The sequence below is a fragment of the Danio rerio genome, chromosome 24 (genome assembly GCF_049306965.1).
Source record: "Danio rerio strain Tuebingen ecotype United States chromosome 24, GRCz12tu, whole genome shotgun sequence".
NCBI lineage: Eukaryota > Metazoa > Chordata > Actinopteri > Cypriniformes > Danionidae > Danio > Danio rerio.
Genome location: NC_133199.1, coordinates 41,942,501 through 41,961,941, shown reverse-complemented (window position 1 = coordinate 41,961,941; position 19,441 = coordinate 41,942,501). Strand labels below are relative to the sequence as shown.

Here is a 19,441-nt window from a genome sequence, read left to right as displayed (position 1 = left end):
CAATCTAAAGAAGATTTTCTCAACATATCCCTAATCATAATAGTTTTAATAACTAATTTCTAATAACTGATTTATTTTATCTTTGTCATGATGACAGTAAATATTATTTGACTAAATATTCTTCAATAGACTTCAATACAGCTTAAAGTGACATTTAAGGGCTTAGCTAGGTTAATTAAAACAAATATTGCTTAAAGGGGCTTAAAATATTGACCTTAAAATGGTTATACATATGCATTTATAAAATGGTAATAAATAAAATGTTATGTTTGTAAATTGTTTACCAAATGACGTGAGCTCCCTCCTCAGACACTTCAATCTCAAACTCCACTCGTTCTCCAACCACGACATGATAATCATCCAGAAGTTTAGTGATGGTGATTGGTGGTTCTGCAATGCACAAATTAAATATGGTCAATTGAACAATATATTAAACAACATAATAACAAAACAATAATGTCAGAACGATCAGATGAGTTTTACAGTTAGCTTTAGGTTTATTGTGAGAAACTATAAAGCTTTAGAAAGAATTTAATACTAATTCAATTAAAAAAGACATGATCAATCTTTTGCTTTGAATGATTTGGGTTTGTTTTAGGTTGTAAATAGTTAGTGAATGGTTTAAGTGGTGGAGTTAGGAGGCACCTCTACAGATAAGCTGAGTTTTGATGAAAAAAAAAGTCAGTTTAAAAGGAAATAAATGTTAATTAATTTGCACACACCTTTAACAAAAACCTCAGTGAAGCATTTATCAGTCCCGACCACGCATTCATACGCAGCATCATCTGCCAGACTGCATTTGTTTATTGTCAGGGTTCGAATGTTTCCATCGGCCTCCATGATGTACCTGTCATATATTACACAGAGACGACAGAGTAAATCATAGAAATATCTGATGGATGCCTTCTTACAATATTAAAGTCACATGAACCACGTGGCTAACACACTTAACCAAACCCCCTACAGCTGTCAGTTTTGACAGCAAACAGAAATGGTGAGCAGGAGGAGTCTGTTAGTTTGAATGAAACGCCTACTTTACAATACCCAATCAGCTAGCAGAAAAAAAACAAGCCACGCCCACTGTTTATTTAATTAATAGGGATGCAACAATACAGTTAGCTCACTGTTTAATACATACCATACGAAAAAAAAAGCAGTTCCAGATTCAGGTTCATGCAAACTTTAAAAAAGATTTTCCCCAAATGAGCATTTCTCATCCATTTCACACTAAAGCTGAATTCATTTGAACACATTATTTGCATTATTACTTGGCAGAGGGTTTGATCTCTTGTCCGTTCCTCAGCCATTTGACCTCGGCATTAGGATCTGCCACCTCCACAGACATGACGATCTTCTTTCCCTTATTAACAGAGTACGCTGACTCCAAACGCCTCAGGAAAGCTGCAGAAACATCCCACATTTACACACACGATCACAAACAGAAGACTTGCGTGCTTACATTTGAAGTCAGAATTATTTGCCTTCCTGTATATTCTTCCCCAATTTCTGTTTAACGCAAAAATGATTTTCTAAACATAATAGTTTTAATAGCTCATCTCTAATAACTGATTTATTTTATCTTTGCCATGATGACAGTTAATAATATTCGACTAGATATTTTTCAGGATACTAGTAATCAGCTTAAAGTGACATTTAAAGGCTTAATTAGGTTAATTGGGCAAGTTAAAAGTAATTAGCCAAGTCATTGTATAACATTGGTTTGTTCTAAAGCAATCGAAAAACAAATATTGCTTAAGGGGGCTAATAATATTGACCTTGAAATGGTTTAAAAAAATTTGGTCCCACTTTATATTAAGTGTCCTTAACTACTATGTACTTACATCAAAAAATAAATACAATGTACTTACTGTGTTTATAATGTATTTGAGAACTCTGGTGGTGCTTTTGAGTTGGGATAGAGGTTGGGTTATGCACAGGTTTGGTGGCATGGGTAGGTTTAGGGGTGGGTTAAGGTCAACAGTGTATTTAAAAATGTAATTACAAAAGTTAAATACAGATGTAATTACATGCATGTATTAATCAAGCATAAGTACACAGTAAACACATGTATTTACACAAAAAGTACATTGTAACTAACTATTAATTCCTGTGTAAGTACATATTAGTTAAGGCCACTTAATATAAATTGGGACCAAAAATGTAAACTGCATTTATTCTAGCTAAAATAAACCTAATAAGACTTTCTCCAGAAGAACAAAATATTCTTGAAAATAATATGAAAAATTCCTTGCTCCATTACATATCACTTGGGAGGCTTATTTCAAAATGCTATACCTTATTAGCTAACCTTGATTCCTCAGTTTATGATTCTTTGAAACCAATATGGTAACGGGACCTAGGGGTTCTGTTTAATTCTGAAGATTGGTCCAAAATCGGTAATGGTATTTTTCCAAAATATACCTCAATTTCCAATAAATGAACAAAGTTTTACATTCATTCATTCATTTCCTTGTTGGCTTAGTCCCTTTATTAATCCGGGGTTGCCACAGTGGAACACAATGGAGTTTTGTATTACGCAGCGTACGCCCTTGCAGCCACAACCCATCTCTGGGACACATCCACACACACATTCACACACACACTCATACACTACGGACAATTTAGCCTACCCAATTCACCTGTACCGCATGTCTTTGGACTGTGGGGGAAACCGGAGCACCTGGAGGAAACCCACGTGAAGGCAGGGAGAACATGCAAACTCCACACAGAAATGCCAACTGAGCCAAGGTTCAAACCAGCGACCCAGCGACCTTCTTGCTGTGAGGCGACAGCACTACCTACTGCGCCACTGCCTCGCCAAAGTTTTACATTTTTCCACAAAATTTATTTTACACCGTTTCGTCTGCATAAAATGTTTCCAGCCTGTTACGATATCTGTTTTAAGTGCAAAAGTGCATCCACTGGTAAGGGCACTTTTTTTAATGTAAATTGGTCTTGTGTTCACATTTAACTATTTTGGAGAGGGGTTCATTTTGCAATCCAGGAGATAATTGTAATGTAATGTAATGCGTATTTATATAGTGCATTTATTGTGTATGGCCATACACCCAAAGTGCTGTACAATGATGCAGGAGGTCTCTCCACACCACCACCAGTGTGTAGCATCCACTTGGATGATGTGACGGCAGCCACAGGACAACGGCACCAGTGGGCTTACCACACACCAGCTATTGGTAGAGTAGAGAGACAGTGGATGGGGATGATTGGGAGGCCATGGTGGGTAAGGGCCAATGGAGAGTATTTGGCCAGGACACCAGGGTTACACCCCTTCTCTTTACAAGGAAGTGTCATGGGATTTTTAATGACCACAGAGAGTTTGGTTATTTTTTTGCCCAATGTCTGTTTAACGGAGAGAAGATTGTGATTTCAACACATTTTTAAACATAACAGTTTTAATAATTCATTTCTAATAACTGCTTTATTTTATCTTTGTCATGATGACAGTAAATAATATTTTACTGAATATTTTTCAAGACACTTCTATACAGCTTAAAGTGACATTTAAAGGCTTAACTAGGTTAATTAGATTAACTAGGCAGGTTAGGGTAATTAGGCAAGTGGTTGTATACCGATGGTTTGTTCTGTAGGCTATGAAAAAATATTTTTGCTCTGGTAAATATCATTATATATTTAAAAAAGAAACAAAAATTCAAAGCTGGTTTAATAATTCTGATTTCAACTATATATATATATATATATATATATATATATATATATATATATATATATATATATATATATATATATATATATATATATATATATTTATATATTTAGGGCTTTCCATTAACACCCGCCAACCCACCAATTGCGGGTAGATTTCGGCGGTGGCGGGTAAGACAGACACTCCCACTAGCCACTTTGGCTGGTTGAAAATAATTTTCCCAGATAATAATTCTTAAAAGCAGGGTTCGACAATAAGTATGGTCCAATATGCATGCACAGGCAATCGAGAAGCAACACGACTGACAAAAATAATTGCGTTCGCAACTTCGCACGAGCAAAGCAGGTGAATACCGAATGAGAGGATAATCACTCGCGCTAACAGCTGAGGTTTATAACGCGTGCGCGCTCCCATTTCCTTTTGTGAAGCAACTGTGTCTAGAAACACAACTGATGCGATCATTCTCTTTCAAATAGACTGAACAAAAAGGGAGGAACCTGCACCTACAGTCTTGCTTTCTAGAGTTCCAGAGTTGACTTATTGTAAGCAGCACCAGTTGCTTTCGGTTTAACCATTCTTTGAAAAGATAATTTATGGGTCTATCATTATCCATGCGTGTGTGATCATCCTTTCATTATCACACAGTATGTTTTTTACCTGCTTTCTTTTGCATTAATATGGTTTAATTATAATTTTTTTTACAATATCATTGCTTTAATGGGAGAATAACTCCCCATTTACACGTAGTTAACTGGTGATCTGGAACCTTTAGCCAGAACATATGACTGTGGATATGTTTTGTTAAATAAAAAGTATAGTATTCAGCTATATTTAGCATGTTTTTACATGAAAAAAAATATTTTCCCAACAATAAAATTGTGGCTAGTGAAAATAGCGAATGGCTAGTAATGTTGGAAAACTACTAATATACATAATATATATATCTCGCTTGGGAAAATATCTGAAAAAGACTAATTATTTCACAAGAGGGCTTATAGTTTCGGCTGTAATTATCTCTCTTTTTTACCCTCGCTGAACTTGGGCTCCACAACTTTCATCTTCTTGAGTCGCTTCAACATGCCGCGCAGGTCAGTGATGCCATACTTGAAGGCGATCTTCTCGTATTCACTGGGATGAGCGCTTTTCAGGAGCTCCCAAACGTCCACCTCCTGCTCAGGCTCTGGTTTCTTCTTCCTGTTTTGAGTGGAAATAAGAGCTCCCATGACGTGCTTTTGTAATACGCATTTTTATATTTGATGTTTGACATAATCTCAACTAAAACACGAAAGAGGGCGGAACATAGAGTAGCTCCTCCCCTTTAAAAATACAGCCAATGGAATTTGGTTTCTATCACAGCTCTGCCAATGAGAGAGGTTGAGATTAAGCACATCAAATGAAGAGCCAATAAAAAAAGAGGCGGGGCATGTCAGACACTAGAGAGCATTTGATTGGCCAGAAGACTAAAGTATGGGGTGACATCAAAAAAAATCATAGATCCATTGAGCTAGAAGTGACAAATGCAAGCTTTAGATGATTATATCAGGTTTACATCTTCTAAACGCAAATCTTGTCAATGTTTTGAAGCGCATTAGCTTATATCCTAAAAACTAAAGCTGCGTCCCAAATGGCACACTATACACTATGCACTCATGCACTATGTACTTATGCACTTACACTCTCAACAGGATGGTATATGTGTATGTAGTGTCGTCCCAAATGGCACACTAATGTTTTTTTACTAAACGGAAATTCAAACCGTTTCCCTGATGACGGTCGCCAAATCAGTGAAATAAACGACCGACTTATCAAATAATACCTGCCGTGAGTATATCTGCATTCTCCATCGGGAGGCGCTATAATCACTCTCGTAGGAGAAATTTGCTTTCTCCATCCAAAATAAATAAAGTTATTCAACATGTGCGCCTGATAGCTCCGCCCCTTCCGCTATGTAAGCAAACCTGCGGTCGTTGAGTGCGTGAAGTGTCCATCATTACACACTTCATTTTAGCAGCTGAATGAGTGCATCATCCGGGTAATTAAAGTGCACTTATTATTTCTAGAGTTTTCAGTGTGAACACACTACTTACACTATTTATACTACAAAATGGCATATAATAGTGCATAAGTATGTGATTTGGGACGCAGCTTAATATACTGATGCTAACATTTAAAAAACTCTCTAAAAGGAGACCCAAGTTTGCTTTTAATGGACAGTAAACACTTACTTTTTAGCGGCTTTAAGAAGGGCACTGAAGTCCAGGTCACCTTCATCCTCCCCGGCATCGCTGTACAGAAACACAAACTTAATTAATAAAACAAATACTTCACGCTATAGAGTTGAAGTCAAAACTAATCAAGCTCCTGTGATTTTTTTAATATATTTCCCAATTTATGTTTAACAGAGCAAGGAATTTTCACAGTATTTCCTATAATATTTTTTCTTCTGGAGAAAGTCTTATTTGTTTTATTTTAACTAGAATAAAAGCAGTTTTTAAAATTTTTTTTAAAGCATTTTAAGGTCAATATTATTAGCCCCCTTAAGCTATATATTTTTTCTGATGATCTAAACCACTGTTATACAATGAGTTGCCTAATTACTTTACCCTAACTAGCCTTTAAATGTCACTTTAGGCTGAACACTAGTATATTGAACAATATTTAGTCATGGCAAAGATAAAAGAAATATTAATTCTATTGGGCTCTATCATACACCCGGTGCAATGAGGTGATTTGTTGCTATTTTCAGACCAGCGCAACAGTAATTTTCACGTTTTGCTTCACGTTGTTTAGCAAATCCATTTTTGTCACTTTGTGGATTCATGGGTGTGCCAGTCTATAAAGGAGGTGTGTTACATTGTTGGTGTGTTACTATTTTGAGGAACTGAAATAGACCGCTCCATTCAGGGGCAGACTGGGACTAAAAATCAGCTTTGGCACTGTAGCCACACCAGCACACTTTACCACACCGACACAGCCCCACCCCACGGACACGCACATTCATTACATATTTTGGTGGACAGATGGTTAAATAATATAAGCAGTACAATATGTAATAGATATTTAAACATTTAATGTATTTGACTGGAACAAAAACAACTTGTTTATAACAAATTTAAATAAACATTTATTCATTTTATTTTCGGCTTAGTCCATTTATTAATGAACCGGCAACTTATCCAGCATATGTTTTACACGGCAGATTCCAGCCGCAACCAAACACTGGGAAACACTCATGCATTACAGACAATTTAGCCTACCCAATTCACCTTGGAAACTTGTGAGGGAAACCAGGAGGAAACCCACGTGAACATGGTGAGAACATGCAAACTCCACACAGAAATGCCAACTGACCCAGCCAAGGCTCGAACCAGCGACCTTCTTGCTGTGAGGCGACATCACTACCCACTGTGCTGCCCCTTTCAAGACTTTTTCAGTTAATTTTATGCATTTGGCAGTGTCTAATTTAGATCCATTTTTTTTTTTTTGCTTTCTCTGAGCTTTTCTGCACCGCCTTTCCTTTTTAACGGGCCATCTTTGACATGCATCTTTGAGCTTGTGTTGCACTTACTGTTTGTTTGACATTCTTGCCAAATTTTGATTACGTCCACGTAACCTCTGATTGGGTGGGCCCATCATTGGGCCAAATGCTTAACATTTATTATTATAATTACTAGGGGTGTCACGATTTCAATTTTTAATCGAAAACGATCGAAATTTATGCTCAATTTCGATTATCGAATCAAAAAATAGAATCGTCGATGCTTCCACGCCCCCATGTCACGTTAGCTTGGCTTGCCAAGCTGGAAAATAACCTGCTTGTTGAAGTGCTTGTTAAACTGCAGAAGCAGGAGACCCGTCGACAGAGCTTAAACCCTCTCCTCTTTCAATGAAGTCGCCGGTGTGTAAGCATTTTGGATTTCCAGTGAGTTATGTTGACAACGTTTGTGTTGTAGACAAAAAAAAAACACAGTTTTGCATGCTCTGCTATGTACGTATTACGTACGGTTCGTCCGATAGACAACACCGGCATCGCGATCCTACGCCCGCCCCCGTTGCAAATCCGCTCGCGAAAAGTTCACACTCAGGCCCTGTTTACACTGTCTTTGTTTTTAAATGGCATTTTAGAACAACGATTTGACATCCACAGTGGCGTGTAACATTTCTAAACAGCCCTCCTTCCTCTCTACCTCTGAAAAAATGCACATCACGTGACCACACATACACAGACGCACACACAGCCATGCGCTCGAGACAGCAGGTCCAGGCAGTCAGAGGACTGCTTCAATCTTTCACTCACTTGTACTTAGTCATTTTAGCGAACACCTCAGATACTGTTGGCTGGTTCCTGTTGGTTGTGCGTCTTTTTTACCGACGCCATTATAACGACACAGATCACTGCCTATTCACGAGTCCCGCAGAAAAAGTGATTGACAGGTGGTAATTATGTGTGTATCTTGCCTTTATTCATTTACTGTATGATTTGTTTATTAGTAAAACAAAGACCATGCAGGTCAGGTAGTTTAAACGGTAGGCTACAAATAATTAATTGGTCATTAATTAATTAATTATTCATAATCGAAAATCGAATCAAATCGTGCCTTTAGAATCGAAAATGTAATCGAATCGAGGATTTAGAGGATCGTGACACCCTTAATAATTACTATCACCATCATCATATTCACATTTTGCAAAAGATAAAAGCTACCTGCATATAAAACCAATACACATAAAAAAAATTTAAATAAAAAAAATTACCGACTAGCCACATTTAAAAAATGGTCCGGCCCTTCTGACATTTGCCAGAATTGCCAAATGGCCAATCCACCTCTGGCGCCATTGACCAACTAAAAGCTGCTCTAAAGTCTAGTGCAGATTTACACGATGGCATCGTCTATCGGCCCAACCCTAGTTGGCTAATGTATGTCTTCAGTGGAGTGCGTACAACACCGTTTCCTTACTCCACGAAAGTAAAGGAGTAAAGAGTAAAAGTAAAGTAAAGAGGCTGAATGGAGGAGGCTCGTTCTTCATTCTCACGTTGCAGAAGCTCTGTTTAACTGTTTTCTCGCTAGTGAAGCGTTCAGTTTTTTCACAAAGTCGCCATGTAAATAGCAACGCACCATGGTGTGACGCAACTGACTCTTAAAGGGAAAGGGAGACGAGACTCTGATTGGTTTAATGCACATTATGCTCAAAACACACCCCTAACTCATGAAGAGAATAAGCACAACCCTGTTAGAACATGCGTTGCGCACAGAGTGTATTTTTCCATCCTTAAAATAGCAAAAGTGGATTCGGACATGCTCTTAATGCTTTTGCACCATGTGCTTTAGACGTTGTGCCTAGGTCATTAAAATAGAGCCCATTATGTTTAGAAGCGTTTAAAAAAATCTTCTTTTCCAACATAAGTTTGGGGAAAAAAACACAGGGGGGCTAATAATTCAGGAGGGCTAATAATTATGACTTCAACTGTACCAATGTGCGTCTAATTCTTTCAGCTATGATATTTAATCCTTGCAGTCCAATCTAAACATGTTGCATAAATTGTTGACTTACGCTCTTTTGAAGGCAGACAAAATATCCGCTTGCTGCTCTTGTTCAGCAGCTACGAAAACAGGATGCGTTATAAATACAGGGAAGTTATTGACAGATCAAATGTTATTTAAGCTGTGTTTGACTGTGTGAAGATACACTAACCCTCCACCGTGACCTCAAAGGTGCAGCTGTCACATTTGTCTTTGGCAGACACTTCACACCTGTATCCACCCGCGTCTCCTGGGACCACCTTGACTAACTTCATCTCATACGTGTAGATCTGACACAGAAAGAAGAAAGGAAAAGAGAGAGTTTTGAATCGATTCCCATATCAGCTTCTTTGGCTATTTCATGGCAGATCAAATTTACAACATTTTATAATCATCACTTATCACACATCCCTTTTGCAAATTTCGTTGCTTATAAGTTACATTGCAACTACATGCCAACTAACTATCTTTAGATGCTCCACCAGTAGACATGCAAACACTATAAGAAACTTTGTACTTACACTTCCTGACAAAAGTCTTGTCGCCTATTCAAGTTTTCGGAACAACAAATAATAACTTGACTTCTAGTTGATCATTTGGTATCTGAAGTGGCTTATATGAAAGGCAAAGGCCTCCAGATTACGCATATTTGACCAAAATCAAATATGATCATGCCTTCACTTTTAATGATTTCATTAGGACAGTAAGGTCTGACTTTGGATAGACAAAAGTCTTGTCACTTAACAGAAATAATGTCCAGTATAGAATATAGTCATGCTGCAGTGGAGACAGAATGAATATTGTGTCTGACTCCATCATGAGCTTGGAGGACTGCATCCATACATCTCTGCAATGACTCAAATCACTGATTAATAAAGTCATCTGGAATGACAAAGAAAGCGTTCCTGCAGGACAGTTCATCAAGACTCTTTGTGTTCATCTTCAATGCCTCCTCCTTCATCTTGTCCCAGACATGCTCAATAATGTTCATGTCTGCTAACTGGGCTGGTCAATCCTGGAGCATCTTAACCTTCTTTGCTGTCAGGAGCTTTGATGTGGAGGCTGAAGTATGAGAGGGAGCTCTATCCCGCTGAGGAAACTGCCCTCTCCTGTGGTTTGTAATGTAATGGGCAGCACAGATGTCTTGATACCTCAGGCTGTTGATGTTGCTATCCACTCTGCAGATCCCTCACACGCCCCCATACTGAATATAACCCCAAACCATGATTTTTCCTTCACTAAACTTGACTGATTTCTGTGAGAATCTTGGGTCCATGCGGGTTCCAGTAGGTCTTCTGCAGTATTTGTGATGATTGGGATGCAACTCAACAGATGATTCATCAGAGAAATCCACCTTCTGACACTTTTCCAAATGATCAACAAGACATGTTATTATTTGTTGCTCTTACAACTGGGATCCACGACAAGACGTTTAGATCTAACAGCCTGATCTCACGAGAAAACGTAAGTATTTTACGTTTTGCCAGTGTAGTGGCTAATTCGTACGAATTCGTACGAGTTCAGTCATACAAAATGGTACGATTTTAAAAAGGAGGCGTGGCACTTGACCCCACCCCTAACCCCAACCGTCATTGGGGGATAAGCAGATCGTACTAAATTGTACGAATTAGATCGAACGAATTCATACGAATTAGCCACTAAATTAAAAAGTTACGAATTGCCGTGAGATTGTGTTGGATCTAACTAACCCTAATCCCTAAACCCAACCTTATTGTCTACTAAAACCCTAATGAAAATCAGTTGCCGTATAGTTGTAACTTATTATCAACAAAATGTGTTAAAGGGACTATCAAAATTAAGTTATACCCACTTTTCTATAACAATACAAAATTGCTCTGTTTTGGTGTAGAATTAGTTTATATATATATATATATATATATATATATATATATATATATATATATATATATATATATATATATATATATATATATTGTTTTAGTATATATTTGTAATTTATTCTTTAGTTTAGCCTTTTTATTTTTTCACTGTTATTGTTGTTGTTGGCATTATTAAAATTTTAATGATTGCCCCTGTATTCCTGTATTTTGTTTATTATATGTATTTTATTAAGCTCACTGATCGACTATGTCACAATTTTGTTCACATAATTTCTAAATAAAATAATACAAATTGGAAAACAATGCAAAAATGTTAACAATAAAAAGACACCAATAACAACACACACACACACACACACACACACACACACACACATATATATATATATATATATATATATATATATATATATATATATATATATATATATATATATATATATATATATATAAATTATTAGCCCCCCTGTTTATTTTTACCCCAATTTCTGTTTAACAGAGAGATTTCTTCAGCACATTTCTAATCATAATAGTTTTAATAACTCATCTCTATTAACTGATTAATTTTATCTTTGTCATGATGACAGTACATAATATTTGACTATATATTTTTAAGACACTTCTATACAGCTTAAAGTGACATTTAAAGGCTTAACTAAGTTAATTAGATTAACTATCCAGGTTAGGGTAATTAGGCAAGTTATATAGTTATATAGATATATATATATAGTTATATATTTGCCCCATTTTCTACCAAGAAACCCAAACCTTGGTGTTCCTGTCATAGGTCTCCTTCAGCTGGATGTGCTTTCCAGCTTTGCTGCCGAGGTCCATCCACTTGCCCTTCAGCCACTTCATGGTGGGTTTACGTGTCAGATTGGTGGAGTCCACCTTCACCACAAACGTTACATCTTTACCTGTGTTCAAATACATCAAAACAGTCACTGATCCTGTAATGCATAATAATAATATTTGATTTTAATATGGCAACCATTTGCTTTTTTAACATTGGTGTGAAATCTAAAATTACAATCTTTTAGTTTTTTTGGCTGGCTCACATTATTATTCTTAAGCTGAATAATTAATCTGTTCAAGTTAATCCATTGAAAAAAATAATTTTCAATCAAATTTTGACCATCTGTGGTGAAGTCTAGAAGGGATACAGCTGTGGATACTCACATCAGTGTAGCATGATTTGTGAGACTGTACAACAATAAGTCATATTTTTACATTACTGTGAAGTTTGGGGTAATAGTAGACACTGATACAATACAATTAAAGGCCAATTTAATAAATAGCATTTGTTACATTGTTTTTACATTACTCTGATGGTTGGGGTAGGGGTAGATGTTAGTAGAATGACAGTTTTATTAAAAATGTAATAAATTACATAAACGATACTCTGTAAATTGACTGTTTTTACATTACTTTGATGGTTGGGGTAGAAGTAGATGGTAATAAAATACAATTTAATGGGTAATTTAATTAAAAAAATGAATCTTACTTGGTATAATTACTGTTTTTACATTACTGTGAGGTGTAGGTTTAGGGTTGGGATATGGGAAAAAGCTTCTAAAGTACAATTAATGGGTAATTTGATAAATATTATGAATAATACTTTTTTTACATTACTTTGATGGTTGGGATAGGGGTAGATGTTGATAAAATACAATTTAATGGGATATTTAATAAATAATATGAACAATGCTCTGAATAATTACTGTGCGTTAACGCACTAATTAATTTGAAATAATTAATGCGTTAAAAAAAATTAACCCAAGTATTGCAGTTGCAGGTTTTTTTTTTATTTCCTGTTGTGGCTGACTTGTGTTTAACGTGCAAAGAAACATGACAAAGAAATAAGACAAAGGAAGCACTTTTTGAAGGCAAGTTTCAGTATAAAAGAATTAATGTAGCATCATCAGGCTCTCCAGAGTTTCATGCAATTTCGGGTGTTTCCTTTTTAACTTTCGACTTTTGTTTTAATGGAATTTGATACCGCATGGCGAACAGAGGGCGAATCTGTGTTACAGGTTAAACAAAAAATCTAATAAACAGTTATATTTTGAAAATAAATAGGGTTTTTTTTCTTGCGCTTACATTAATTTTACATTTGAATAGCCAAAATTACAAGTTTCAGTCTATTAAATGTGATTAATCACAATAAATTAAAAAAAAAAGTGCAATTAATTCGTTTTTTTTTTTTTTATCGATTGACAGCACTATAAATAATATAAATAGAAATCTGTATATTTAATGTTTTTACATTACTGTGATGGTTGGTAAACGTTAATAAAATAAAATTGAATGGGTAATTTAATCTGTATAATTTCTGTTTTTACATGACTGTAGGGTTGGATTTAGGGTTTAGGTAGAGGTAGATGCTAATAAAACACAATTTATAGGGATGTTTAATAAATAATATGAATAATACTCTGTATATTTAATGTTTTTTTTACATTACTGTGATGGTTGGGATAGGGGTAGATGTTAATAAAATACAGTTTAATGTGTAATTTAATAAATAATATGAACAATGCTCTGAATAATTACTGTTTTTACAATACTGTAGGGTTGGATGTAGGGTTGAGGTTGGAGTGGATGTTAATAAAATTCAATTTAATGGGAGGTTTAATAAATAATATGAATAATAATCTGTATATTTAATGTTGTTGTTTTTTTTTTTTGCATTACTGTCATAGTTGGGGTAAAGGTAGATGTTAAAAATAATAATAAAATTTAATGGGTCTCATTAAATAATATGAAAAATTCTCACTAATTTCCATCCGCATTTGTATCCCTTTTACCAACAACCACCATTTGCTTCCACAATTGTAGTGGCAGTGCTTCAGCTGATGTGAACCTGAAGGTTTCCATAGCAACTGCATACAGTATTAATAGCCTCTCTTACCATTAGTTTGTTATGAGGGAATCATAGATATATACATTAGATATCGCATACGGCCCGTGAACATGCGCCAATGCCATTGCCATATTGGTACAAGACTACCAGAGCAAATCTCATTCAACTGCACTTGGTCAAGACCAAAGAATATCTGAATATGCTGGAATGTAGTAATGAGCAAACAAACAAAATAAAGCATAAAGACATAACATTTCATAGATAAGATTTAGCTTTTCATGATTTTGTATGTTATGAAATCATATGACCAACAAGTAGCGTCACTGATTATAATACAGTCATGTACTGCATTGACCATAAGTAGCACCAGCTTGCACTAAATACTAGGCTTATGCTAGTTTTGCACTGCCACTCTTACTCAAAACTCTGCTTCAGTTGAAAGTACATCAGTTTACTGAAATAAAATAATAATCCTTTTGTTTTGATACCTGCGATGGCCACCACACTTTCTGGCTTCTCCACAAAAAGTCCAGTCAGCTCCGTTGGTTCGACTAAAAATTGAATTGATATGTTAAACAAAAATACTCACACTCATACACACATGCACATGACGACAGAAAGGGATCCTGTAAAGCAAATGGGAAGCACGCACGGTTTCATTTTAAATATTCTTTGCAAATATTTAAAACGCATATTAAGTCAGGCATAAAACTTAATAAGACTCTTGAATTGTTGTTTATATTATTAACAGTACCACTGAAACAATTCAATTACGGGTGAGATTCATGCACAAGAAGAGAGACTTTGCTTGTTTGGCTTTTTTTCTCATTCATTTTAATGTTTAAAGTTTATTTATATTAGGAAAAGGCAATTATATTCCAACCCAAGCTCATTCTGGAAACGTAGGCTCGCGGACGTTTCTGGAGACCGCGATTTACGTGGCCGGAGGTACGTAAAGGCCGCGTTTGGTTTTTTTCAAGCGAACGCCGCTGGGCGGTGTGGCGCCGCTCCGCCCCTCCTCTTCGCGCTCACCGGCCGACGGCTCGCCTCCGAGTGGAGGGCTTTCCCGACGCAATCAGTTTGTCCGCCTAGCTCACAGCGTTGCGTCGGCGGAGAGGAGGCCCCGGACGAGGAGGAGGAGGAGGAGCCGGCCGCGGTGGACAACGACCGGGATCGAGTCCGGGGAACAGCGGGTTCCGGAAATCAGGTGAGACGAAAAACGGAATCCGAAAAATGAGGGCGAGAACGCGGCGGGATCTGAAAACGCGGTCGAAATTTTTTTTTCCCCGATCCGGCGGCTTTTCGCGCGAGAACGGCGCGGGCCCGAGACGCGAAAAAGCGCGCACAGCGGCCTCTCACGGATCCGCGAAAACAAAAAAACGCTCGAATACGTACCTCCCGGAACGTAAATCGCGGTCCGCAGAAACGTCCGTGGGGCTACGTTTCCACAATGAGCCCTGGTTGTTATATTCACATACTGTACACCTTCTTGCGAATATAACTGCAAATATATTCCTCATTACATGCTCATCACCAGTGTTGGGGAAAGTTACATTAGAAAGTAATGCATTACAATATTGAGTTACTCAATATTGCGTTACTTTTCAGTTACTTTTGCGTTTTTCTGACCAAGGGTCCGTTCCTCATACTTCGCTTAAATGATCTAAGATGATTCTCAAAAATATTTGCAAAGGATACATTGGCCCTATATATGCCATTTATATATATTTCCATTAACATGGAAAACAAGTGCATGATTTTATATTTCTAAAACTAATATTGGATTCTTTTTAAATGCGTTGGTAAAACAATATAATTTGAACAAAAAATAATTGGGTGTTTCTTTTAAGAAGTTGTTACTTCACCACGTTTAGAGCGTCATTATGGACATTTTACATCATAACTATTGGGGTTCAAATGATGAATCTGCGACAGAAAAACTACGGTTTTGGGAAACTCAAACGATGCATCGTACTAAAATAGTACAGCCGCGAGTTGTTTAGGAAACGCACCCCTGGCTGAGGCTTGATCTCTACTTGCATGGTGTTTTTATAAATAGAGAAGTTCTGCAATTAATAAGGCACTGTATAACCTTCATTTACCTTTAAAATAAAACATTGATAGTAAATAATACTAAAACTATTAAGTAGATAAGTAGATAATCAAAAATTAAATGAAGGGTAATGTTATCTTGAGAACTTCCTGACCCCAGAATGCCGTATACAGATAAATGTAAGTTTAAAGCAATGCGTTTGCTACTTTTGTACTTTTTGTCTTATTAAATAGTAAAATCACTGCACATTCAGACAATCCTCTTCTTCTTTTCTTCAACGTGTTAAAATAAATGAGAATATTCCATTGCAAGAATGTAAGGCTCTACCGTACTCATTTCTGCCTGTTCCTGCTTTCTCTCAGTAGCTATGTTTCCATCCAAATATGCGAATAAACTTTATGCGCAAAACTGGATTATCACATAAAAGTTGTGCGAATGAAGCATCGTTTCCATCCAACGAGTCAAAGCAAACAAAATTGTCACTTCCTGATTAACTGGCGCCAAATATCAACAGTAAAAACTGCATTTGCTGCAGCAGGAGAAGCTGCATCAATCTTTTCTAAATGAATGCGCCTCAGAAGACAATCCTGACAAGCAGTGAGCGCGCAGTGGCGTTTGAAGGTGTCAGACGCGGAGCACAGGCGCTCTTGATTCTGGAGGTCATTAATAATATAATAACATTAATACTGAAATGGTAAGGCATTTTATAATGACCAAAACAACATTTCAGATGTTTTATAATGTGCTCAGCCTGAAGTTTTATCCATTTACACACATTTTAAGCATCACATGATCTCTTTTAACAAAATCACATGACCCTTTTTAATCCGCATGCTGGAGTTTGTGCGATAAAAGTGTTTCCATCGCAGTTTATGCGCATCTTTCCTTATCGAATACCCAGTTAGGCGCATAAGTTTTTTATGTGCATTTTAAAAATTTATGCGCATCATGGCGTTTCCATCAACTAGTTTTTTTATGCGCATTTGCAAAATGCACATAAAATAGGTGGATGGAAACATAGCTATTGACTCAGGATTCAACATGACTACAATTATTTTAATGCAGAAATAATTTTTTTTTAAGTGAATTAATTTTACCAAAGTAACATTTTTAAACAAGTAGCTCAAATATTATTACTTAATTTTGAAAAGTAATGCATTACTTGTTACTTAGAAAAGTACTATTATTAGGTAACTCACATCACTTGTAATGCCTTACCCCCAACACTGCTCATCACTTTAGAACTCTTAAGTTCTAAGCGACTGATTTATTTAGTTAGTATGATGTTTAAATAAGGATTATATAACTTATTTATTTAACCCTTATTTAATTATAGAACCAAGGATCTTCATTCCGATTTAATACCATCATCTCCTGGAGCTTCTGCAGATGAAAGCATAACATCAAGCTAAGGAAACCTACTTTATGCTTTTTAAATGTGAAATGTTTTGTCATTTGGGAACAACACAAGTTATTGATGCCACTTACCCTCTGTGGGATGAAATAAGAAAAATGTATTAGACAACAGGGGAAATTTACAATATTAAGGTCACACTGAGTAGTCATTTCAAATCAGTGTCGCAATATTTGGATAAATAATTGATTTTAATGGAAGAGTAAATGGAGATTTTTTGGTCCCACTTTATAGTAAGTGTCCTTAACTAATATGTATTTACACTGCAGTTAAGTTACAATGTGTTTATTGTGTACATACAGTATTTTTTTTACATTGTACTTGATTAAATGCCTGCATGTAATTACATCTGTAATACATTTCTGTAATTACACTGTTGACAATCCCTTACACCTTAACCCACCCACACCATCAAACCTGTCCTAAACCATACCCATATCAAGAGCACTAGAAGTCCTCTATAAGACATTATGAACACTGTAAGTAGATTGTATTTATTTTTAATGCAAGTACATAGTATTTAAGGCCACTTAATACTGTATAAAGTTGGACAGATTTTATACTATTAGTCTACAGTGCTCAGCATAAATGAGTGCTCCTCGTTTTGAAAATTAATATTTTTCTCAATTTTTCAGTGAATATAGGTCATAAATGTTGGTGCATTTGAAATACAAAACAGATTTATAAAACAGATATATTTATTAAAATAATATTTTAGTCTTTAGAAATATAAAAATAATATATTTAAGTTCAAGAAAAATATCTAAGTATACTAAAAATAACTCAATTTTGTATATATATTTATTTATTTTTTCGTTTGATTTTTCCTCTTTTTAAAATTTTTATTTAATATATTTCCCTAACATTTACATTTAAGAGTACAATTTTTTTTTTTTTTTGGAAAAATAAAGAAAAGCAAAAAAAAGTAAAACTTTAGTTGAAATTTTGTAGCTCGTAATTTCTTACATTTTTTTTTGCAATATTTTGCATGAATTTAATTGCATTATTTTTCAATTCCTAAATATGTTTGGTGACTAAAATATTATTTGAATAAATATATCTGTTTAATAAATCTGTTTTGTTTAAATGCAGCAAAACACATTGCCTATATTCACTGAGAAATGAAGAAAAATATTCATTTTCAAAATGGGGTGTACTCAGTTATGCTGAGCACTGTACATTCATTTGGCGCTGTGAAATAATGTGGTAAAATATGGTATTTAGAGATAAGTGCCTATGCATTATGTTTTGTATGTGATTTTAAAACAGTATAATAGGTTGTGATTTAGAAACAAGGCAAGTAAATGATGATCACTTACCCTCTGGCTTTACTTCTGCTGTAAAAAAGCAGAAAAAGAAAAGTTAACATGGTATTGAAAACAATAAGATGCAGTTATTAATTATATGATAAAAAAAAAAAAACGTCTATGAGACACCCTAAATGATTAATGGTTAGTCACATGTGTTTGGCTTTAAATATATAGTGGATGTCAGAATTATTAGCCCCCGTTTATTTTCCCCCAATTTCTGTTTAACAGATAATTTTTAAACATTAAACATTTCCAAACATAATAGTTTTAATAAAACCGTATATTAATATATTAATATAGGCCGTATATTAATAATAAATTTTTCATTTCTAATAACTGACTAATTTTATCTTTGTCATGATGACAGTAAATAATATTCGACTAGATATTCTTCAAGACACTTCTATACAGCTTAAAGTGACATTTAAAGGCTTAACTAGGTTAATTAGGTGAACTAGGCAGGTTAGGTTAATTAGGCAAGTTTTGTATAACGATGGTTTGTTCTGTAGACTATCGAAATAAAATATAGCTTAAAGGGGCTAATAATTTTGTCCTTAAAATGGTGTTTAAAAAATTAAAAACTGCTGTTATTCTAGCCAAAAAAAAAAACAAATAAAACTTCTCCAGAAGAAAAAATAATATCAGACATACTGTGAAAATTTCCTTGCTCTGTTAGTTGACTAATTGATTGATTGATTGATTGATTTGCAGTTGGTTGATTGATTGATTGAT

At 35.4% G+C, this 19,441-nt stretch overlaps 1 protein-coding gene across 9 annotated transcripts in view; it reads right to left on the bottom strand.

Annotated features, from left to right (window-relative positions):
- The window catches only part of mybpc2b (myosin binding protein Cb), a 218,292-nt gene that overhangs the window by 29,904 nt on the left and 168,947 nt on the right, over window positions 1–19,441 (bottom strand). Inside the window, 12 exon segments of one of the 9 annotated variants that reach the window (NM_001013511.2) lie at window positions 285–390; window positions 723–847; window positions 1,269–1,401; window positions 4,713–4,879; window positions 5,911–5,970; window positions 9,239–9,287; window positions 9,380–9,497; window positions 11,838–11,986; window positions 14,421–14,483; window positions 17,351–17,368; window positions 17,474–17,476; window positions 18,719–18,736. In NM_001013511.2, coding sequence (NP_001013529.2) covers window positions 285–390; window positions 723–847; window positions 1,269–1,401; window positions 4,713–4,879; window positions 5,911–5,970; window positions 9,239–9,287; window positions 9,380–9,497; window positions 11,838–11,986; window positions 14,421–14,483; window positions 17,351–17,368; window positions 17,474–17,476; window positions 18,719–18,736 — 1,009 coding nt within the window. 9 annotated transcript variants of the gene reach the window in all.